Here is a 21,384-nt window from a genome sequence, read left to right on the forward strand (position 1 = left end):
ATTATATACTAATTACTGTGCTAGACAAGTTATCTTTTCCTCGGTGTCATTGACGCCATGTGAGCGTGAAAGATTCACTCTTACTCCAAAATAACATTTACCACAATTAATCTTATTGTTTTAATATTCCAAAAAGGATGAATAAATATCGAAAACAATGGTTTTTATAAAGGATACCGAGTTTAATTTGAAAGAAATGAACATAAAACACAGTACGATAATAGCAGATCACAGAAAATCTTTTAGCATTCACCAATAATTTAATAATTTTGCGTTTCAAGCTAATAAATACACGGTTATAATATAGTTAATGGTAATTAATAGTTTCAATAAATGCATTATTTAGTAAGTAGTTTAGGGTGTATCATTCAAAATTTATGTTTGTTTTACATGTCTATGTATTGATTTTGAATAAGAGTCACTTTAAGCTTGGGTGTCTGACGCCGATGTAGTGTTCCTTTCGCAGATAACGCGGAAGCGCCGTCCGCCATTACAGTTCAGGGGTGCGTTTCAGAGACGATCGTTAAGGCGATCGTTAGCTGATTTTGGTAGTACGACCAAAATTACCGATCCGCACCGTTTCAGAGACGCAACGTGCACCTGCTTTATCGTTAATTTTGCTCGTAAACCTACGACCGGTAAGAGGCACTCGTTAACTTAACGATCAAGATGGCGGATGAAGATTTTCGCCATATCAAAGTATATTTTTACTTTTTATTAACATTTGAGAGTTTAATATTGCGTGTAGCATGTTCGCTGGTGTGGAATATTCAAACTATGTCTAAAAATAGCTGAAAACAGTACGAAAATGTTCTATTTCCGCCGTTCTGTCAAAAAAGGATTTTAACTGTAGAAGATGTAAGCTTTTTGTTATACTTAGCTAATGTGCTGATATTGTGTACATCTAAAACATGGAATATGATGTTGAATTTGATTTGGTTTTATTGCTGTTTAATATGTCCTTTAAAACATTTTCTTGAACTTCTTCTATTTCGGATGGTTTTTAATTCGGATAAATAAATGCCTGTACATATTTTGTTGTAATATAACCAGTCTCTGTGGCATGTAGTCAGTGAATTATTAAACAGTGTTACCATTTTATCATGTCATGATATAACATAATTATTTTTACACATGTATCTTAAACTGATGCTAAATATGTAAATGTAGATACAGTACAGTAATGTAAACAACACTGTCACAACAAATAAGTTGATTATTGGCTACTTTAATACCATGGACACTATCAGGTGACAATGTAATCATTTTAGTTCACCTTGACTTGTAATTAAAACTTGTTTTAGTAAGGTATCATATGGTTTATGTAGAACTTTGTAGTATACCATTATGAACATATGTGAGTTTTCAAATTCTTGTCTTTTTCAGTCATGCCATTTGATGCCAAGTGTACAATATAAACTGAAATGAAAAATGACAACAGAAGTGTCATGGTCTTGGTGGAAAATGCTGTGCTCTTCATTGACCTCTGTTTAATAATGGTATGGAAAAGGGAATTAAATTCTAATGTTGGTTTATTGAATAATATTGGAGGTATATTCAACATATGAACACATTGTCATAAGGACTAAACTGTAAATGTAGAAACTAAACTGCAAAACCATATTATGTACCTGCAGTTAATGCACAGGCTATGTACAGATGATTAATGATATTCTATGTTTTAGGTTTTTTTTGCTTGTTAAATATTGTTTTAGTTAATTATTTCAGGCTGGTGATAGAGAACTATCAGGAATGCTTCAAGCTGGCAATGGAGGGAAATGTAAAAGTAGGTAGGAAATGATAAAATGCAATATGATATAAACCAATTTTATGAATAATACAATAAGATGAATTTTATATTGATACAATGTTGGGCATCTTACTTTGAGCAATTAACTGGTATAACATAATTGTTATTTAACTTATATGAACAATAAACAAGAAATAAAATGCCACCAGAATGGTGTTTTTCATGTTTTCTTAAATACCCTACTTATTTTTTGTTTAAAAAGACAATAATTTTCATAAAATATCCAACTATTTCAGTTGAAATATGGGAATGTAAGTTATGTGTTTCTTGTAGTTTAACCATTAAAAGGCGTTGTCATAAATGTATTATATTGTGCTGTATTAAACAATATTTTATAACTGTTTGTCTCTTTCAGGACACTGAAAAATCACAAGGTTTCAAACATTTAGAATATGCTCACAGTCAGTCTTCAAGATACTCACCTTAAAGGTTCCGGTGTGTTTTAGGAGACTTTGTCAGAACAGTACATTATACCTACATACACTGGAGATACCAGACACAGCAGATAACTACAGATATATTGACACAGAATCTGAAATTAATTGCATATCCCAACACAACATAAAACTTTAAACTGTTAAATAGGCAGTGAGGCATTTGTGTGTAACCTTCATTATTTGAAATGAAATTTCTTATTTATTTTTTAAGTTTGACTTGGCATTTAAAAGCCATTTTCATTAGATTTTCCAAATATATATATATTTTTATACAGTTTCAACTGTGATGTATATCCAGTTGTACATGTTTCCTCTAAGGATTAAAACACTTCTGAATTATATAGGAAAATCTAAATGATTCATTTATTCAAACTTATGATAATATATAAAACGCACACTACCATGGTTGATCATGTAAACATTCATACTATCTTTTTATAGAAATTAAGTGCATCTTTTGATATTTCTGAATACATTTATTTTTACTTTGACTTGCTCGTGTATAAACACAGAATGCTACATAAAGTGTATACTCCAGTGTATATCATAACATGATTGAAATAGATAATAGATAATATTTGCGCGAAACTCTGAACACTTAACCGCTATGGCAATCTGCACCAGTGAAGATACTTTTTGTTGAATAATGTGTTTTTATGAGACGAGCTTGTAAAATAGCTGTATTTCTTTTAGTAATTTTGTGTATTTGAAGCATGTCTGCAAATGTAGATTTTATCATGTATTTTGAATGGATTTGAAATGCTGTTTATTAAACTGTTAACTGACACAATAAAGATGGATTTATGAATTGTCTTCATACAAAAAATCCAACCGGTCAAAGTTGTATTTTCAAACTATTTCCCAATACAATAACCCTCAGTCACAGTTTTGGTGCATAAACGTATGAACTTTACTCGTTATCCGAACTAAGGCCGGTTGTTGATGATTGGAATCAGTCATCATCATGATGATCATCATCATCATCATCATCATCATCATCATCATCATCAACAACCACCGCACCCCCCACCACCACCACCACCAACTTCACCACTTTCGTCATCATCAAATATCAGCAACATCTACATATCATCATCACGTCATGATCATTGTCGTCATCGTCACATCATAATTAGTATCATTGCCGTGGTGCATCATCATTATTATTATCATCATCATCTTAGTCGTCGTCGTCGCATTATCATTATAATACTCATAATATTCGTCGTCGTCGTCGCCGCATTATCACTATCGTCGTCATTGCATCATGATAGTGTCGTCGCCGCATTATCACTATCGTCGTCATTGCATCATCATGATAGTGTCGTCGCCGCATTATCACTATCGTCGTCATTGCATCATCATGATAGTGTCGTCGCCGCATTATCACTATCTTCGTCATTGCATCATCATGATAGTGTCGTCGTCGCATTATCACTATCGTCGTCATTGCATCATCATGATAGTGTCGTCGCCGTATTATTATTATAATACTCATAATATTAGTCGTCGTCGTCGTCGCCGCATTATCACTATCGTCGTCATTGCATCATCATGATAGTGTCGTTGTCGCATTATTATTATTAAATTATCATTGCCGTTGTCGTCGCATCATCGTGACTATCATCATCAGCACCATTCTGCACAATTGCATTTACTTTACAGAACATTCATAATACGCATACTATAATATTTCACTTATCAAAGACGAATTTAAATTAAAATCACCAGCCTGAAAAAACAACGTATTTTGTTGTTGTCCAATTTTCTTTATAATTACACAAATTTTAAAATGAGCGTCGGAACCCGCCACTGCCTCCATCACAAAAAATCCCGGATGATGATGTACTTAAGATACAAATGTAACATAAATAGCAGAATAGAGACCACGAGTTTGTATCATTTGTGTCAATCATTATAAAAAGGAGAGTTACATTAATTGATTCCCTTCAAGAGATTATCATCATCTTTATTATTATTATTATTATTATTATTATTATTATTATTATTAATAAAAAAGACAGGTGCGCTCATCAGGTTAATATGACGTTACGTCATTTCACTTCAGACTGGGTCACTCGCTTTAACGCTGTGCTTTATCGTTATTTTTTTACGTACGACCGGAGAGTTTACGAGACGTTTCTGAAACGCCTTTATGATTATCGTTAAGTTGGTCGTTATTATGATCGTAAATTTACGATAATGGCAGATCGTAAAATCTATCTGAAACGCACCCCTGATTGTTAATCCCTACAAGTAGGAACGTTGATTTCTTCAACCTGACACACGTGTCGTTTATTTTGGGCTCATATTTATTATTCCAGATACTGGAGTTGCCCACGTCCATTAGTGTTCCATCGTGGTACTTCCAGTCGTCTCCCTCCTTTTCTCCGTCCACCCATGATCTGATTTTCAGGCCTGAAGTGGAATCTATGGCAATATACTGTGAATGCGCCTGTCTGCTTTCACCTTGCTTGAGACAGGATCGTGCTTTGGGGTGGTTTAATCATCGGAACCTTTTTACGTTTTACACGGTCAGAAATCGGTCATTTTTAATTATGAATAATTTAGAATGTAATTTTGTTCCCCAGTAAATCGTCAAGTATATGCATGCGTATGTAAACATGTATATGCTTTGTACTGTAAAAGCCTGCCTTTTTGTATTCCAAAAAAGGCTTGTGCCTGTTTATAGTTTATATTAAATTATTTAAGCTCGATTATGATGAACGCTGACAGCTTATATTATCACGCCCGGGTCTGATTCCTGGACAGACACCAGTACTGCTGTCCATTTGAGAGGCCATGAGAAGTTACCCCAGGCGGGGATCAAACCCACAACCTCTTGGGTGAGATGCGGACACATATACCACGACACCACTGTCGCGTGTGCCGTTAATTATTTGTTTCGAAATAAATATATTCATGATCACTCTGTTATATTAAAGTATGAAGGCAATCTGCAATATAACACTTGTATAATAAAGTTATACTTATAACATTTTGCTACTCTATAAATTATACATTCGAGATCAATGTATTCAAGTTCTTTGAGCATGCACTATTCGATTTGTATTTATCCCCACTATATTCCAAGGTGTTTTTTTTTTAAAAATCAATATAGGCGAAAAAAGGGATTAAATACACCCAAAATCCCTTTCGGACTAGAAACTGTTACGATTTTCCTAGGGGAGTACCCCCAAACTCCCCTGTCATCGTTTTAAACAAAATAACTTTCGGTTTTCAGATAGGGGCGCAAGTCAAAAGGTTACGCCCCTAAGTTACGCCCCCGTCTAACGTCAAATCCAGAGTTCGCCCCTGATCCCTATGTGCTTTTCTATAACCATGTCAGGCGCGTAGCTGACTGAACGCAAATACGCAGTTGCGTAATGATTTTTTTACATTTTTGTCATACCAAAAAACTCCAATTTGAAATAAAAACACCGAGGGGGGGATAGGGGTTGAAGGGGTTAAAATGCTGCCTGTCATCGATCTGCTTAATTCTAAATTGAGCCTAGCTTCGCGCCTGCATGTACATGCCGAGTATATTTATCACTGTACCGTTGCATTTTGTCATTAAGTTCGTGATGGCGCCCAGTTTCGCATGAGTGTCTATCTTGATCATGTGACCACCCATGTTCTCACATGCGTTTTTGCTGTCGTTGAGGGTATGGTGCTGTTTGACAAAGATGAATTCGGTACCAGGATATCCAGGAAGCGTCTGTGTTACATTGGATGTGAATTCGGACTTTGTTTTCGGGCAAACTAGGACAAATGAAAAAAAGGATTTTTTTTATTTAACAATAATACAGCGTCCCACAGACAAACACAGGCTACACAATCGGAACAGTAAACCTCAATAAAAGAAAAATCGATTACTTTAAAGAGTTGAATAAGAGATAATCGCAATTAAATTAGTTACCGGATTCTAAGGTTGATTGGCTTGAGTTTACTACCGACGTTTTGTTGAACTTCAGTACACATGACGCCACGTGCGACCATGATCCATTCGCGCCACATGTCATTGACGTCATATTATTCTCCGCAACGTAGCCCACGTCACAAAGCACACGCAGTTTTGCACCGACGTCATAACGGTTTCCCAGAATCTTTCCATGATCGACGATCCTCACCGGCTCACACTCTGAGATAACAAAATTAAAGTAATAAGTTATCCGACGTACGATTAAGATTGTCGTTCTATCAGAGTTAAATCGACCTCGTATAATTCTGGTATCATTCATATATATATTGAAAAAGAGTATGTAGATCAAGTTATTCATTTTTTTTTATTTTAGCTGGATTATTTTGAAAATTAGGGCCAAATATTTTTTTGGTGAAAATGTTAAAATCAACTCCCCCGTACCAACACTTCTAAACGAATTGAATTAAGTTCTGTTAAGTTTTGAGGGAGTGGCGCAAATCTAAAGGTTTCGCCCCTACGTTACGACCCCTCTGACGCCAAATCCTGTATACGTACCTTGAAATGTGCTCATTAATGTAGTACAAACATTTCAAGACTAAAAAATATTTTTGATTCACCCAATACAGTATAAATAAATTATACTAAATATTACGTAATGAGACTTTCTTTACGCGACTTATACCGACTGAAACGGTTAGGAAAGTATGACGAACACATATACACTCGCACGAATGCATAACTGACCTTGAACAGTGCATGTTTTAGACTTCCGGTCATAGACGCTCCAATGGGAGCAGCCACACGAGTCTTCGCCCTGGTGAAATACACGTGTTATCGTCAATATGAATAGTATTAAAGGCAAAAGCATCTTACAATTATGAAGTAATTGAACGTGTATACATTATTATAGTATACAGTATGTTCTTCGATCAATTAGATATATACCACTATTGATATATACGGACCGATCAACTTTATATACACAAAGAAGGGACACATTTATGTAAAAGAAAAATACCTGTGTTTCCGGTAACATGGCGAAAAAAATAGGGTCGGTAGTTTTAAAAAAAAAATACACTCCATATCATGCAATTTTCCGTTGCATCAGATCAATTATATTATATCTATCTACTTTTTTGTATACAATACTCGTTTATAAGTCGTGATCGGTTTTTAGGAAAAATCCAGCACTTCAATTTCAACATATCTGTGTTCTAGCAAAACAGTCAATTATCAACTAAATTTTTTATTTGCTTGAGAAAAATCACCGATTTTCTTGTCAAATGTGAGCTCCTTAAACAAGGCCTTCAAGTGGAGGTAGGTTAATAAAAGAACAAGTAAACGCGGATATGGATTTTGTTACGTATCTCATTTTCGTACATTACTGCAATCAAAGTTTCATTCATATTTGTATTGAATTCAAACATTTTGGTCATTGTTTTATGATTCCCAGACGACGATTATTGATTATTATTTTTTTCGATCGTATGGTATTTTTCAGCCTAGGCGAAATCCTGGCAATGAAACGGGATCATACGGTATCCGACTGACCGAATTAGATACAAACCATAGCCACGCGCCTTTGATCTTATCACGGCTTGTGCTCTGACGTCACAAAATGTACCGTTTGATCTGCAGCCGACACATTCCAATGAATGTGTTGTTACTTTTCGTTAAGATTTTTGTTTGGATTGCAGTTGATGGGACTTAAATAAGGCGAAATAAATAACCATTGATAATTGCGGATAATTAATAGAACGATTAATGAAATGTGTATTGGAACCTGGTAGTTAGCCTGCATGAATTCGCAAAGCCTAATCGTAAAAAGCCTGCATGATATACGCAAATCCTAATCGTAAAAAAGTAAGTTTTATTTTGGACATGGATATGGATAAATAACACCGCGAACTATAATTCAAAATGTTTTCATTTAAAAGACAGCAAATAAGTCTCCGGTGATCAACCACGAGTTTGGACCGTAAACATGCGTTTGCCAATTTTAAGATATCGGACAGGGTTCACCGCCCTCCGCCATTTTGTTTTCCCGTCTCGGTAATACATAATCAGGAATGAAAGTATATTCTCCGGGGACATTGAAAGACAAATGTGGAAACAATAACGATATATTTAAAGAAGTATTTTTTTACGATAGGCCAAAAAAACAACAACCTGTGTTTCCGGTAACCCGACCGACCCTATTTTTTTCCTCGCCGACCCTAATCTTTTTTTAGAAAAAGGTCGCTTTTTAAACATTGTTAGAAATAACCGAGTTTGTCACTTATGTACTAATAATTGGTTGGGTGATGAATATCACTATTTAATGGAATGCAGATACTTTAGCAATGACAGAAAAAAAATATATTCAGCATTTTTTTATTAAACATCCTAATGTTTACAAATTTGAACAATTGATGAACTCTTAAGATAGAGTTGTACTTGTGAAAATGGCATTATTTTGTAAAATTATACTAGCTAACTGATTGATCTCATTCTCCCTGTATCATTTATTTGAATGTTTTGGCTAATGTTGATATTAACAAAACTAATATATCTATTTTAACATCTAAAGACTATATTTAAACTATCGCTTTGTATGTGTACTACATTTTGCTATACTTGTTTAAACCATGTAGTTGTTTGTCAGTTTTATGTTCAAATCACATGCATGTAACATACCTTGATTTATGAAATAAACTAAACTAAAACTAAAAAAAACTAAACCTACGCAGTAATCTCCCTTGGTGACGGCAAAACTGCCGAGTTTTGAAAATTTAACCTTGAGCTTAATTGTTTGTTTTTAAATGTCATTCGAAAGAATGAACTCCAGATAACTCCCTCTTGATGTATATTATTTTTATCCCCGTTCTATATACTCATATGAGTGAAATGTGTTACAAAAAGTTATACAAAATATAAAGCAAGGAATTCACATAACATGCCGGTACAAATAAAAGGTGAATTTCATGTTATTGAAATCTATGTACTAGACCATATTTCTTCCGAAGAAACGTATGTATATTTTTGTTATAATTTAGTTTTAACCGGAGGATTAGCTTGGGAAAACCCCAGAATATCTATAATTCCGGGCTTAAACTATTGTAACAATATTATAATATTAACCATAATGTCCTTCAAGCATATATACACCTAACATAAAAACAAATATTATCATTGAAATAATAACCATTTTTGGTTATCTGCATGCACGTTTTTCTTCTAATTTCATTGCGCCGACTTGATGCTATGCATCAACTTTTTTCTTCTTAGAATACATGTTATGACACAGTGGTGTTTGCCACCTCTGAGGATGATCTCCGGATGACCTAAATATTTTTTGATAAAACTAAAATTATGGTATTTGGCGATAAAATGAGACGTAATAGAGACATTAGGACTAATGATTATTCAAACGAAGTTGTTGATCATTTCAAATATCTAAAAGTCTTGTTCTCGAAAAATAGACACTTTGTATAAGATAAAAACATGTAACAGAGCAATCTCGTAAAGCAATGTTTAGTTTGTATAGGAAGATAAGGAATTTAGACCTCTCCATTGATTGCCAACTTAAATTGTTTCACCACACTATTGTACCAATATTGACATATGGTTGTGAGGTCTGGGGTTATGGTGACTTGTCACTTGTTGGAAAGGTACAGTGTACATACACATTTCTTAATCATATTCTTGGAGTTAAAAGAGCACGCCTCATGATATGTTATATGTGATCTTGGTCGCTAGATCCATTTTCGATTGTTAATAAAAACGTATAGGATTTTGGCATAATTTAGTTACATCAACCGAAGGCAAACTATTTACAAAGCTTTATAAAATAATATTTACGCATTTGAATGACAATGGTACTCATTTCCAGTGGATGCATAATGTCAAACATATTTTCGATGAATGTGGGATTAGTTATGTATGGAATAATGAATATTTCAATGGAACGAAACAACTGCTATTAACAAGAATCAATCAAACACTTTCTGATCAATATGTATAATGTTGGACATCTGATGTTAATTCTTTCTCAAAATGTTTGAATTTTAGAATGTATAAAGATACATTTAGTTACGTATACTATTTTGACAATGTTCCTGATTTCTATATGATAAGATTTCGAATGTGAAATCATCATCTCCCCATTGAAAAGGGGCGATGATTTAATATTGAACGTAATAATAGGGGAAACAATCATCTTTGTCAAACAAACGATGTCGATGACGAATTTCATTATCTTTTCAAATTTACTCACTTTGTTGATGTAAAAAAAGACTGCTACCGTATTTTTGATACAATCTACATTTTCAGCCAATGATATTGCAGATAGGCAATCATTAAGTAGTAGACTAAATCATTAAGAATTTCAACTTTCGCGGTTGTTTAAGGTCTGCATACAGCCACTCATCCGATACACAGTCCCTGCGTCACATGTTGTGTTGGCAATATATCAGCCAGAGAGGTTGTATTCTAAGTCAGTTAGACGACCTTAAGTAATTCCTTAATATTTAAGAAAGGGCTCGTTTGCTACGCTCACTCCACCCATTCATATTCATTAAGAATTTACTTCATGTCTTCTAACTGTCACGTAAAAGTTATAACTGTAAAACAATTATGTATAAAAAATGATGAATGAAATAGATGACAAGATATGAATAAATATAGCCAATTTTGTAAAGATTATACTGGATTATTTTAGAAATACACCAGGCTAATTAGCAATTTTACAACAAATCGTCACCAATCTGTATTGTATTAGTTTTCGTTTACTATCGAAGATAGATAATAGTGTTTTCTGTTTTCTTTTTTAGTATTTACACGGCTTGACCTATTTATAATATGTGCAGAGTGTACAATATACTTTGAAACTTTGAATATATCATGGTCATTACATCATAGCTGTCGCCATGTATAGAATTTAGCTATTCTTCTCTGCCGTGCCATTGACGATCATGAATGTTGAGAGTTGATTGCTTGCGGACCCCATATACTTTGGTATCATTTTAAAGGTATTTGCTCGCTGAGTACTAACAGTGAATATTTTGTTAGTCGGTTGATCTGAGGGTCTGTATCATGTGTTGCTTGCGTAAAGTGCATATCGCACGAGCGCGGACGTCGAGTACGATGTATCTCTACGCTAGTAACGAGAAGTGATACAATCCCACATATTGACGTTTTTTTTTGTTTTTTTTTTCAGTATAGCGGTATTTAAAACTGACGGAAGACGTCCTATTTATTTCGTGTAGTATTTTTATGTAGATTATGCACCAGCCAATTGAAACCACGGCCCTCCCACCCCCCAGGTCCGGGGAATAGCGGGGACTTTGACTTTGACTTTCGGTCCAGCCAACCCCGGGTAAAATCTCCGCCCTGCGGGACGGACTGATGGTAAAATCTCCGTCAAATGCCCCGCACCCAAGCGACCCTACATAAGGCCCATTCCCTGCTATATTTTGCGCGAAGACAAAACCACCGTATTCACCCGGCACTGCGGGGCCATCTGAAGGTAAAAACAAGGCCCATTTCCCTGGATATTCCTGGTATACCCCGGACCTGGGGGGGGGGCGTGGTTACAGTTGACTGGTTCATAAGCACTAGGTCACTGCGTGATACGCCATTCGGAGCTCCTCGGCCATTTTTATCGAAAATAAACTCGGATGTATTTGGACGGTTTACATACACAAAAAGCGGCACGTTTAAGCCCGCTGCAAGTAGATCGCCCCCCCCCCCCCCCACACACACCCCAGGTCCGGGGAAGAGCGGGGACTTTGACTGTCGGTCCAACCGATCCCAGGTAAAATCTCCGCCCTACGGGGACACATTGCTGGTAAAATCCCTGCTAAATACACCCGCACCCTCGGGACATCCCAGGTAAGGCCCATTCCCCGCTATTTTCGGCGCGAAAACAAAACGACCACAATCACTCGGCACCTGGAAGGTCATTCGGAGCACCTCGGCCATTTTTATCGAAAACAACCTCGGGTGTATTTGGATTTATTTAGCAGTTAAACTTCATGACTTAACTGTTGGGAATCTTAATTATGTTTGCAAAAATGCACTTCACTGACAATCAATTTAAACTTAGATCAATGAATACCACTCTAAAGCACTACATTTAATAAATAATATAATTAAAAAAAACGAACTACTTCAAATGATGTACCGGCATACACCCGAGGTTGTTTTCGATAAAAATGGCCGATGCGTTCCGAATGCGTGATACGGAACCAGTCAAGTTAGAGCACAGTTTGTATTTGAAAACAGAAAGTCTGTAATGGGAAGGGTGCCAAGCCCCCCCCCCCCCAATCCCGCCCACCATTTTTAAAAAATAAATAATCCCAGGCTAATAAATAATGATGGGGAACTGTTACTAATGATACAGTTCCTCCATCATTATAAATTAGCCTGGAATTATTATCATTTTTTAAATTGGGGGGGGGGGGGCGTGGTCAAAGAAATGTGTCAAAATAACGCACCCTGCCCCTGTGAGCTGGAGAATTTTGCAATCTTTCAAACACCCAAAAACTTGTTTGTCGTATTATTTTCGGTAAACTTATTACATAATCTTTCTTTACACATAACCCTTTTTCAAATAATACCAAAATAATATTGAATCACCAGGCATCCAAAAAAGACTTATTTGGTCATCGGAAACCTGATTTAAAAAATCAAGAAAATATAACGCAGTTTACTTACCTTCTGTACCAAAAGACAATGCGAGGCAGAAGTAGCCTTTCCGGAACCGTCTACGCCCGCGGGCTGTTCATACAATTCACACACGTGCGGGGTGCGCAAATAGCCGAGGACGGCACATGCCGGACGCGCCTCGCACTCAGCCGCACATTGTTCCAGTGACATGCCTGTGAACACCCGGAAACGGCTGCTGGGTGGCGGACATTGAGTCCAGACGTCCACAGATACGGTTTTCTTGGATTCATTCGGTGGTACTGCGCAGATGAAAATTGAAAACCTAAAAAGGTCTTCAAATTTCCGTGTCATTCTACGGATGAAAATTAAACTGTCTGATAGTCGTCAGAGAGTGTTGACTCTTGGCGACGTGTTTGATAATGTGCGCAATTGAAATTGCTGTTAATATTGTTAAGCGAAACTTTAGTGCATTATTTATTCTTATAATAATTAGCCCACGGCAGTTTCAACACTTTTTTAAATATTGAAATGAGTAAACCCGTGCACAGATTAAAGGAACGATCATTTTGCATCATTATCTATTTAGCAGAACCATTGTTAAACGCAAATTTAATGCAAATAGTGAAACACTGGTAAAGTGAATGTCGTCTGGCTCCAAAGAATACGTGAATAGTATTAATAATAATAAGTACAGGAGCCGGTCCTTGGGAATAATTATGACTACGCTTTTAATCAAATACGTAGATACGTGCTAAGAGGCATGCATCATCTCTCATTGCGAAAAGTCGGCAGAAAAATAACAATACGTAAAAACATCAAATGGCGCCATGAAATAGTTTGTAAAGTTAACAATGTCGTTGGGAATGAATGAAAAAATGAATCATATATATATATATATATATATATATATATATATATATATATATATATATATATATATATATATATATATATATATATATATATATATATATATATATATATATTCTCTCATCGGTTTTAATTAATTTAAACGGCTCTCGTCCAGTAAATCTGTACAAATCAGGGTTAGAACGATACACCAAGAAGCTGATCGCGATGTATACTGCGATATACTAGATCCGTATAACGATACAGGACGTTTTGTTTAAATATTATTTTAAATCGGTTTTAAACATTCGGAATTCCTCAGCCATTTTTGTTGTTTTCGAAAAAATGGCCGAGGAGTTCCGAATGGTTTCAAAATAACAACACCACGTGACTACTCACGCCCCAATGAATCAAAATACAGTAGTTAAAAAAGTTAATAAAGAAAAATGTGTCTTTTGTAAAGCATATATATGCCCGACGTCATCGTCAGATGTTTCCAATAAATAAAAAAACATGCATGTTTGTTACGAAATGGGCCTTCCAGGCATCCTTGTTTTTCTCTAGTTTAGGTCGATGGTTAATCGTATTCGATTTCATTAAAATGCAGCAGTTACATTTTTAAGATATGACAGCTTATAACAAATCAGCCACTAAAAGAACTTCGAAATAACAGTGTACACCAGGTCAAGATAGCATGTAAAGTGCATGAACCGGCCACTTACATGTACCTTCAGTGTCAAGGTCACGCTTATGTTCAAAGGTCAGATAGCGATTTACATGTCAGCTCCATAATTTCTTAACTAAAGAAAATAGACTCGTGATATGTAGGCGCAAATGTTCCCCATTACAGAACGACGTACCTTCAAGGTCAGTGCCACACTTTGAGGTTATAGGTGAAAAAAGGTCAGTCATTTTTCGTTTCCGCTCCATACCTCTTACACCGATCAAGAGTATTGAAAAGAAGATCAGCGTATTGCGACCAGGCGCATGTACCGTGAAGGTTCCATACCACACATAGGGTCAAATGCATTTTCTGTATCCGATCCATTTAATATAAAGTAAACTAATTTATTCACATTTATCAATATCGGAAATTTCGCCATGTAAGATAATTAAGTATGTAAGTTTTTTTGGGGAGACAAAATGACCCATCTTATTCTTAACGCGTCATATGGACACATCATTAAGTGGGAAACTGGCGTCGGATAAGGCTCTGTCAAACTTCGCGTTAACTGACGGAGACTCGCAGGGCCGGGGGACCGCCCGATTTCAGAATGCACGCAGCTCCGCCGGTAGTGGTCTGCACGCGGATTGTATATGAATGTTAAGGGTAATTAATTACTTTGAATTAATATAAATATTTATATTGGCTTTGATGGTTTCATTGGATACTGATCATATTGTATCATATCGATTTATTTTTCAAATAGCGGTGTTCGATCTTTGGGGAGCGCTGGGAACGTGTTATACATTTTTCTTAATTTAATGTAAACACACTCGTTTTACCTATTAGTATTTATTAATACAATATAAAAATAAGTCTTCTACCAAACTTTGTCCGGAGCAGAATTGATTCGAACTTGGAAAATGGATTATACCGATGTGAAATTGTACACCCTGCAAGAATAATGACTTTAAGGCCCTTATTTCAGAGTTATCCCCCTTTTTGATGTTCTATAATGTACCATAAAGTTTGTCCTTAAACTGACTAAAATAAACTTGAAGGAATTGTTTAAAACTTTAAACTTAGTAGATAGTGATGTAAAAATGTGAATCATGCAAGAATTATGTCTCGGGCACTATATTTAATAGTTATGTCCCCTTGTTCCTATTTTAAAATGTTAATTTGGTCCTGCCACTTACTTATAAAATACTTGAAGGAATTGATTGGAACGTAGATAGATTGTGATTTGAAGTTGTGCATCCTGCAAGAATTATAACTGTGGTATTTTACTTCAGATTTAGCTCCCCTTTTACCTTTTATAATGTAAATCTTGTCCTGGCACTTACTCAAACACTACTGGAAGAAATTGGTTTAAACTTAGATAGATATTAATGTGAAGTTTGTCACCCTGCAATAATTCTTACTCTGGACACTATATTGCAGAGTTATATCCCCTTGTTTAAAATGCAAACTTTGCCCAAAACATAGATAGGTAAAGATGTGACCTATTTTACCCCCTCTTTACAAATTATCTCTTTTCAACCAAGCTCATGTTTAATTAAAGGCACTTCGAAAACAACATTTTTAGTTTACATTTATTCTTGTAAATGAATGGAATAGAGATTACATTTGTAAATTCTTGTGTTTATCAGAGTCTGAGTCAGACTTGGGACTGTTCCTAGTCTTAATTCCAGAAATTCGCAGCCAATTGTGGAGCTCATTGACATTAATAATACTGATAGGTCAGAGTAATGAAAATGAATAGAAGACCCAATGGATTAGAACAAACAAATTTACATTCATTTTATAAGCCTAGTTGAAGTAATGTTTGGTCTCTTAATACCCTGCTGTGCATCCCTTGAAGTGAAATACTAGAAATCCGGCCTAATTATCAACTGCCATGAAGCAGCCTGAAGCGGATGGTAACAGCAAGTGTTGGGTTTCATCAGTATCAATAATTTAACAATTGATTTGGTTGAATAAGTGAAACTAGAGCTGTCACAGGAGTGACGAATACCCCCAAATGCCGCCTGGAAACAGGAATGGCAAACCATTCCTTTGAAAAGAGGCTATAACTCCAAGGTTACTGCACACTGCATCTTCTTTTATCATGCATGTATTGTTTTATTTAAATCTGTTGGGTAATTTAGAAGTTACACTGCTGACAAGAAAAACTAGCCTTTCATGAGTTATCGTCCGGAAACCGTTTTTCTAGTTTTAGTAACAGTGACCTTGACCTTGGCCCCACCAGCCCCAATATCGAACTTGACCTGTATCTTCTGATGTTACACCTGTGTACCAAAAATTGTTCAAATCTGTGTAGCCTTTCATGAGTTATCGTCCGGAAACCGTTTTTCTATTTTTAGTAACAGTGACCTTGACCTTGACCCCACCAGCCCCAATATCGAACTTGGCCTGTATCTTCTGGTGTTACACCTGTGTACCAAAATTTTTTCAAATCTGTCTAGCCTTTCATGAGTTATCGTCCGGAAACCATGAAAACCGACAGACCGACCGACCGACTGACCGACCGACAAGATCATTCCTCTAAGTACCCCCTCTAACTTTGTTCGGAAAATATCAAATTGATATAATCACTGTTGTTTTTTCAGTGTTTCAACTCAATATTTCATCAAAAAGTATAAAAGAAATAACGCAATTATCCTCTGTATGGCCAAAGGCTTTGTTAACGATCTGCCAATAAATCCCAACTGAATTGAATAACAAGGATGTTTCATGGTTTCATGTTTCATGGTATATTTTCCTAATTTCCTAAATTAAATAGCCAAAATGTTTCTGATTTTTACAGTTTAATTATAATCAACACACAATAAAGGACAACAAAGTTTAAATATCACACACTAGCTTTTCAATCTTTGTTGAATTCTAGGAACATACTTCAGCAGTTATAATTTTTTCAGCAGTGTAGGTACATAACAAATATATACAGGAAACAATTCTAACAATGTGTTTCTCAGCAATTTAAACATGCTATATAACATGTAGAAATATACGCACAAAAAGGTGGACGGAATGCATTTCACTAAATCACAGTCTAAAGATAAGATTTCTAAAATGAAGTTACAAAAAGAGTAGCCTTCCATTTCTAGAAAAAAAATTCCTGCCAGCTTTTATAACAATTACTTCACAAATTGTTCCTGTTTTATGTTGCTATCACTTGTTTAAATAAATATTAACAAATAAATATATGAATAATATTCTTGAACTTTATTCCAACCCCTTTTTATTTTTATTGTAATGCTTTAAAAGATAACATATCACAGTCATAAGTCTTTTCTGTTCTCCCCTCTATTATAAATGCACTCTTCCACACACTATGCTACTTTTTGTGCAGAAAGTGATGGAATAGGTTCTAATTGTGCAGGTTTTAACGGTATGTTTTTTGTCAGGGCCTCGTACTGGATGGCGTTCTGTTTCCTTTCTTCCTGCAGCCAGTGAAGCATCTCGATACGATCCCATTTCATCTTGTCCATGTACGGGCGACCCTGTGTAAATTACAAGAGTGTGTTTTATTGTAGAAAAGTTGAGAATACATGTTATGTTACAAAAATATAGTGATAACTAAAATTGACGTTATTTACCACACTGTATATCATCAGGCCCCATTATCAGAAAAATACTTAAGACAAATCACAACTTCAACTCAATTTACCAAATAACATCAAAACTTACAGTACAGTATTAAAAATCAAATATAATTTCTCATTTTTTAAAAGCATATTTTCTCTTAGATGTTTATATAACCTTTGATCAATATTTCAAAAAAATCTGTTGTTTTGATTATTAATGGTTGGTTATGTACTATATCCTACTATGAATTCGAGCCTAAACAGTTCTGCACTATATCTCACCTTGTAGGTTATAACGTCCTTGAAGTGGGACCTGATGTAGTCCAGTTCATGTTTGATCTCCGTGTCGATAGCATCGATCCTCTGTAACACAGAGCTTTAGTTCAATATTGATATTTATATCATTAATGACTTCACTATCATGAAACGTTATTATATATTTTATATATAACTAGTGTTATAACTTATGAGATCATAAATGAAGTGATTAAAAATTCCTAGCTATATAGCAACATTTTATGTATTTAGCGCTATATATCATCCAATTTCAATTATGATATAAATAAAGTATCACACTAATTAAATTATTAAACACTTGTAATCAAAGGCCAAAAATTGTGTGATGCAGCTCTTATGACCGAAACCATTTTCTAGCTTTTCAAATATAAGTGTAACAAACATAAATATTACGTTTTCATTAAAATCAATTTACAAAAAAAGGCAACATTCCAAAATATATCCTAACTAAGAAGAACAACTAATTTAAAAGACCCATCATATGACACACATCAAGTTTTGATGCTAAGTAAAAGTCTTCAAACTTGATTGTTAAGTTTGTTTGATAGTTGGCAATCTTTGTATGAAGTATCAGTCTTATACATCAAGTGGTTACTGAGCTATGGCCTTGACAGTGACTTGCATACAAATATTGAACCAAGGTGTGACACGCATACAAATCTTGAACCAAGGTGTGACACTGACTTCAATGCTGACAGCAAAGTGAATAGAATAGTGTTCCTTATTCTCTGAATAGTCGCACTAACAAAATGGTGGCAGAAACAATGTAACAAAAGGATAAACTTTTTTTTATTTACATTTTCAGTCAAGTTGAACATTGCTTTTTCCATGAATAATACAAAACAATCACAAAAAGACCGCCTGCCCCTTATTGAGAGCATGGCATGGGTAAAGGGCCGTAAAACTCATGGCCTAATCCCTTTTCATGTTCTTTTTAAATGAACGCAAGCTTTGTTACACTGCACTGATTCTGTTCCTTTTTTGTTTTCTTCATCATATATTGTGTAAATGTATTGACATGCAATAAAATATGTTTGACTCAATTCAAATAGACCATGTGCATGTATAAGGACAGATACAGTATTCTTGTTTTACCTTGTAGTAGTAGCTTCTTTGTTGTGCTTCTTTCAGTCTTTGGACAGAGCTTCTCTTTTGTCCTGCAGAACAAGAAATTAATATCAATCATTTTCAAGACAAACCACATTGTGAATGTTTCTTTTTGTCCCTGTCTTATAAAAACAGTGTGCACATGGGTTAATTATATGCTTACCGGTTGTTTAAAGAGATTTATCAGTGAAATAAAATTGATATTTCACTGTTTGAAACAGTGAACATATGAAATTGATTTTTTCCCTGTTTTGAAATTTTAGCCCAGTCTCAATTCCAAATCATTTTTTATAAAAAAAATGTAATAAAATAATTTGTAACTCAAGCTTACGGCATATTATAAAGAGAAAAATTGTTTGTTTCAGTATCAGATAACAATACATTTTACCTAACGAACAATGAAGTGAATATTTCAATCGTGGGGTACCATGATTATGCCACTAGTGAAATATACCCTTACAAGTTTCATGATCATAGTTAAGGCACGCTTCACGAGGCCCTGATGTGATTTCTTTGCTGATAAGCCTATTTCAAAATCCAACTCTTGATTACTTTTGTCCACAAACAAGAATAAGACATCTGGACATTTATTTGCTGACAAAAGATCAGATCGCAGATTTGTATATTTCTGTTCGAAAATTAATGTTTTATGGCTTAAACCGTTACTAACGGTTTAAAAGAAATGCATAAAACATTAATTTTTTAACTGAAATATGACAATCTGCGATTTAAATTTTTGTCAGCAGTCTTATATTTATAACACTGGTTTCCATGGATTTTTGCAAAAATTGGCTCGTTCCAAGACAAAAAATAAAAAAGTTGTCAAAATGTTCAATCTGTGAGAGTGCAGCTTTAATTAGGAGCTAAGCTAATTCAAAGAGAATGAAAAGGTATTCCCGGTTTGATCACCAACCTTTTTCAAAGAATCTGTTAGGGTCCGAAGCTGACCGCTCAAACTTCTCCAGCTTGACCAGTAACTCCTCCCGTCTGAGAATCTTGGACGTTACCGCCTCCCAAAGCTCTATAGCCTGGGAAATAGATATAAAATTAAAAAGTTTGATAAGGATTCATTTCAACATCAAATGAGTAATAATGTAACGATTAAGTCACTCTGTTTAATATGAAAACCAAAAACATTTCTTTGCAAAGATTCATATGCTTAAAGATACAAGCAGACATCCTTGGTTTCTTTTTTTTTGTTCGTTACTTTAATGTTTTTTTTTTCTTTTCATATAAGTTGTAAAATTCATTATTATAGACAAAGGAAGTTAAATAGATTAATTTTGAGAACTATAAATAACAATAGCACTGTTTTTAATCATTGTATACCTGGGCAAGTTTCATGAAGAACTCGTTACAGCTGTATTTAATGGCCATGTCAAGTTTGAGACCATCTGGCATCTCAAGGTTTGTCCAGACCTTCTCCAGCCGTTCCTGGGGTGTTGGGGGTGCCTCAACTTCGCTCACTGATGAGCGGTCTGTCTCCATTTTACTGGCCGATGTCAAAGTTGTAACCTTGGAGGCGCGTGACATTGTGATGTCTCTGTTGAGGTGGATTGAGACATAAATTATTCGACATAGATAAAACTTCATACTGGTTGACTGGTTGTGAATATTTATACTAGTTGACTGATTGTGACCGTTTATACTGGTTGACTGGTTGTGACCATTTATACTGGTTGACTGGTTGTGACCATTTATACTGGTTGACTGGTTGTGAATATATATACTGGTTGACTGGTTGTGAATATTTATTCTGATTGTGAATATTTATAATAGTTGAAAGTTTTAAATGTTTATACTTGCTGACTGGGTTTTAATGTTTATACTTGCTGACTGGTTTTGAATGTTTATATTTGCTGACTGGTCTTGAATATTTACACTGGTTGACTGGTTTTGAATGTTTATACTTAATACTGACTGGTTTTGAATGTGTATACTTGCTGACTGGTTTTGAATGTTTATACTTGCTGACTGATTTTGAATGTTTATACTTGCTGACTGGTTTTGAATGTTTACACTTATTGACTGGTTGCAAATATTTATACAAATGCCTGAAG

The 21,384-nt window shown here is 35.0% G+C and overlaps 2 protein-coding genes and 1 long non-coding RNA gene across 6 annotated transcripts in view; 1 reads left to right on the forward strand and 2 right to left on the reverse strand.

The window, feature by feature from the left end:
- Window positions 1-492: 492 nt before the first annotated feature.
- LOC128225562 (uncharacterized) lies at window positions 493-2,834 on the forward strand. 2 transcript variants are annotated; one of them, XR_008259658.1, is made up of 3 exons: window positions 493-1,499; window positions 1,729-1,790; window positions 2,166-2,834. It is a non-coding gene; the product is annotated as an uncharacterized LOC128225562 (long non-coding RNA). The 2 variants fall into 2 exon arrangements; XR_008259657.1 differs by having other exon boundaries at window positions 1,729-1,786.
- A 1,496-nt stretch (window positions 2,835-4,330) lies between these two features.
- LOC128225639 (uncharacterized) lies at window positions 4,331-13,214 on the reverse strand. Of its 2 annotated transcripts, none has more exons than XM_052935540.1 (5): window positions 12,866-13,214; window positions 6,914-6,983; window positions 6,167-6,388; window positions 5,806-6,009; window positions 4,331-4,677 (listed from the first exon to the last, which is right to left on the reverse strand). In XM_052935540.1, the coding sequence occupies exons 1-5, from the start codon at window positions 13,166-13,168 to the stop codon at window positions 4,442-4,444; spliced, it is 1,035 nt and encodes a 344-aa protein (XP_052791500.1). In that variant the 5' UTR covers window positions 13,169-13,214; the 3' UTR covers window positions 4,331-4,441. The 2 variants fall into 2 exon arrangements, with proteins under 2 accessions (XP_052791500.1, XP_052791501.1); XM_052935541.1 differs by having other exon boundaries at window positions 4,335-4,665.
- Window positions 13,215-17,123: 3,909 nt separating this feature from the next.
- The window catches only part of LOC128228917 (coiled-coil domain-containing protein 87-like), a 31,108-nt gene continuing 26,847 nt past the window's right edge, over window positions 17,124-21,384 (reverse strand). For both annotated transcript variants that reach the window (XM_052940465.1, XM_052940464.1), the window contains 5 exons: window positions 20,654-20,867; window positions 20,238-20,352; window positions 19,313-19,374; window positions 18,203-18,283; window positions 17,124-17,836 (listed from right to left, as the gene is read on the reverse strand). In XM_052940465.1, coding sequence (XP_052796425.1) covers window positions 17,666-17,836; window positions 18,203-18,283; window positions 19,313-19,374; window positions 20,238-20,352; window positions 20,654-20,867 — 643 coding nt within the window. In that variant the 3' untranslated portion in view covers window positions 17,124-17,665. The remainder of the gene's footprint in view (window positions 17,837-18,202; window positions 18,284-19,312; window positions 19,375-20,237; window positions 20,353-20,653; window positions 20,868-21,384) is intronic.

Source organism: Mya arenaria, chromosome 3, assembly GCF_026914265.1.
Source record: "Mya arenaria isolate MELC-2E11 chromosome 3, ASM2691426v1".
NCBI classification, from domain to species: Eukaryota; Metazoa; Mollusca; class Bivalvia; order Myida; family Myidae; genus Mya; species Mya arenaria.

Excerpts from the sequence above, each read along its gene's own strand:
- LOC128225639 (XM_052935540.1), bottom strand. The coding sequence starts at position 13,168 with ATGACACGGAAATTTGAAGACCTTTTTAGGTTTTCAATTTTCATCTGC. Across the intron at positions 6,984-12,865 it reads ATTGTCTTTTGGTACAGAAG|GGCGAAGACTCGTGTGGCTG; the intron begins GTAAGTAAACTG and ends GTATTTCACCAG. Across the intron at positions 4,678-5,805 it reads CTTAATGACAAAATGCAACG|ATTCCACTTCAGGCCTGAAA; the intron begins GTACAGTGATAA and ends ATATTGCCATAG.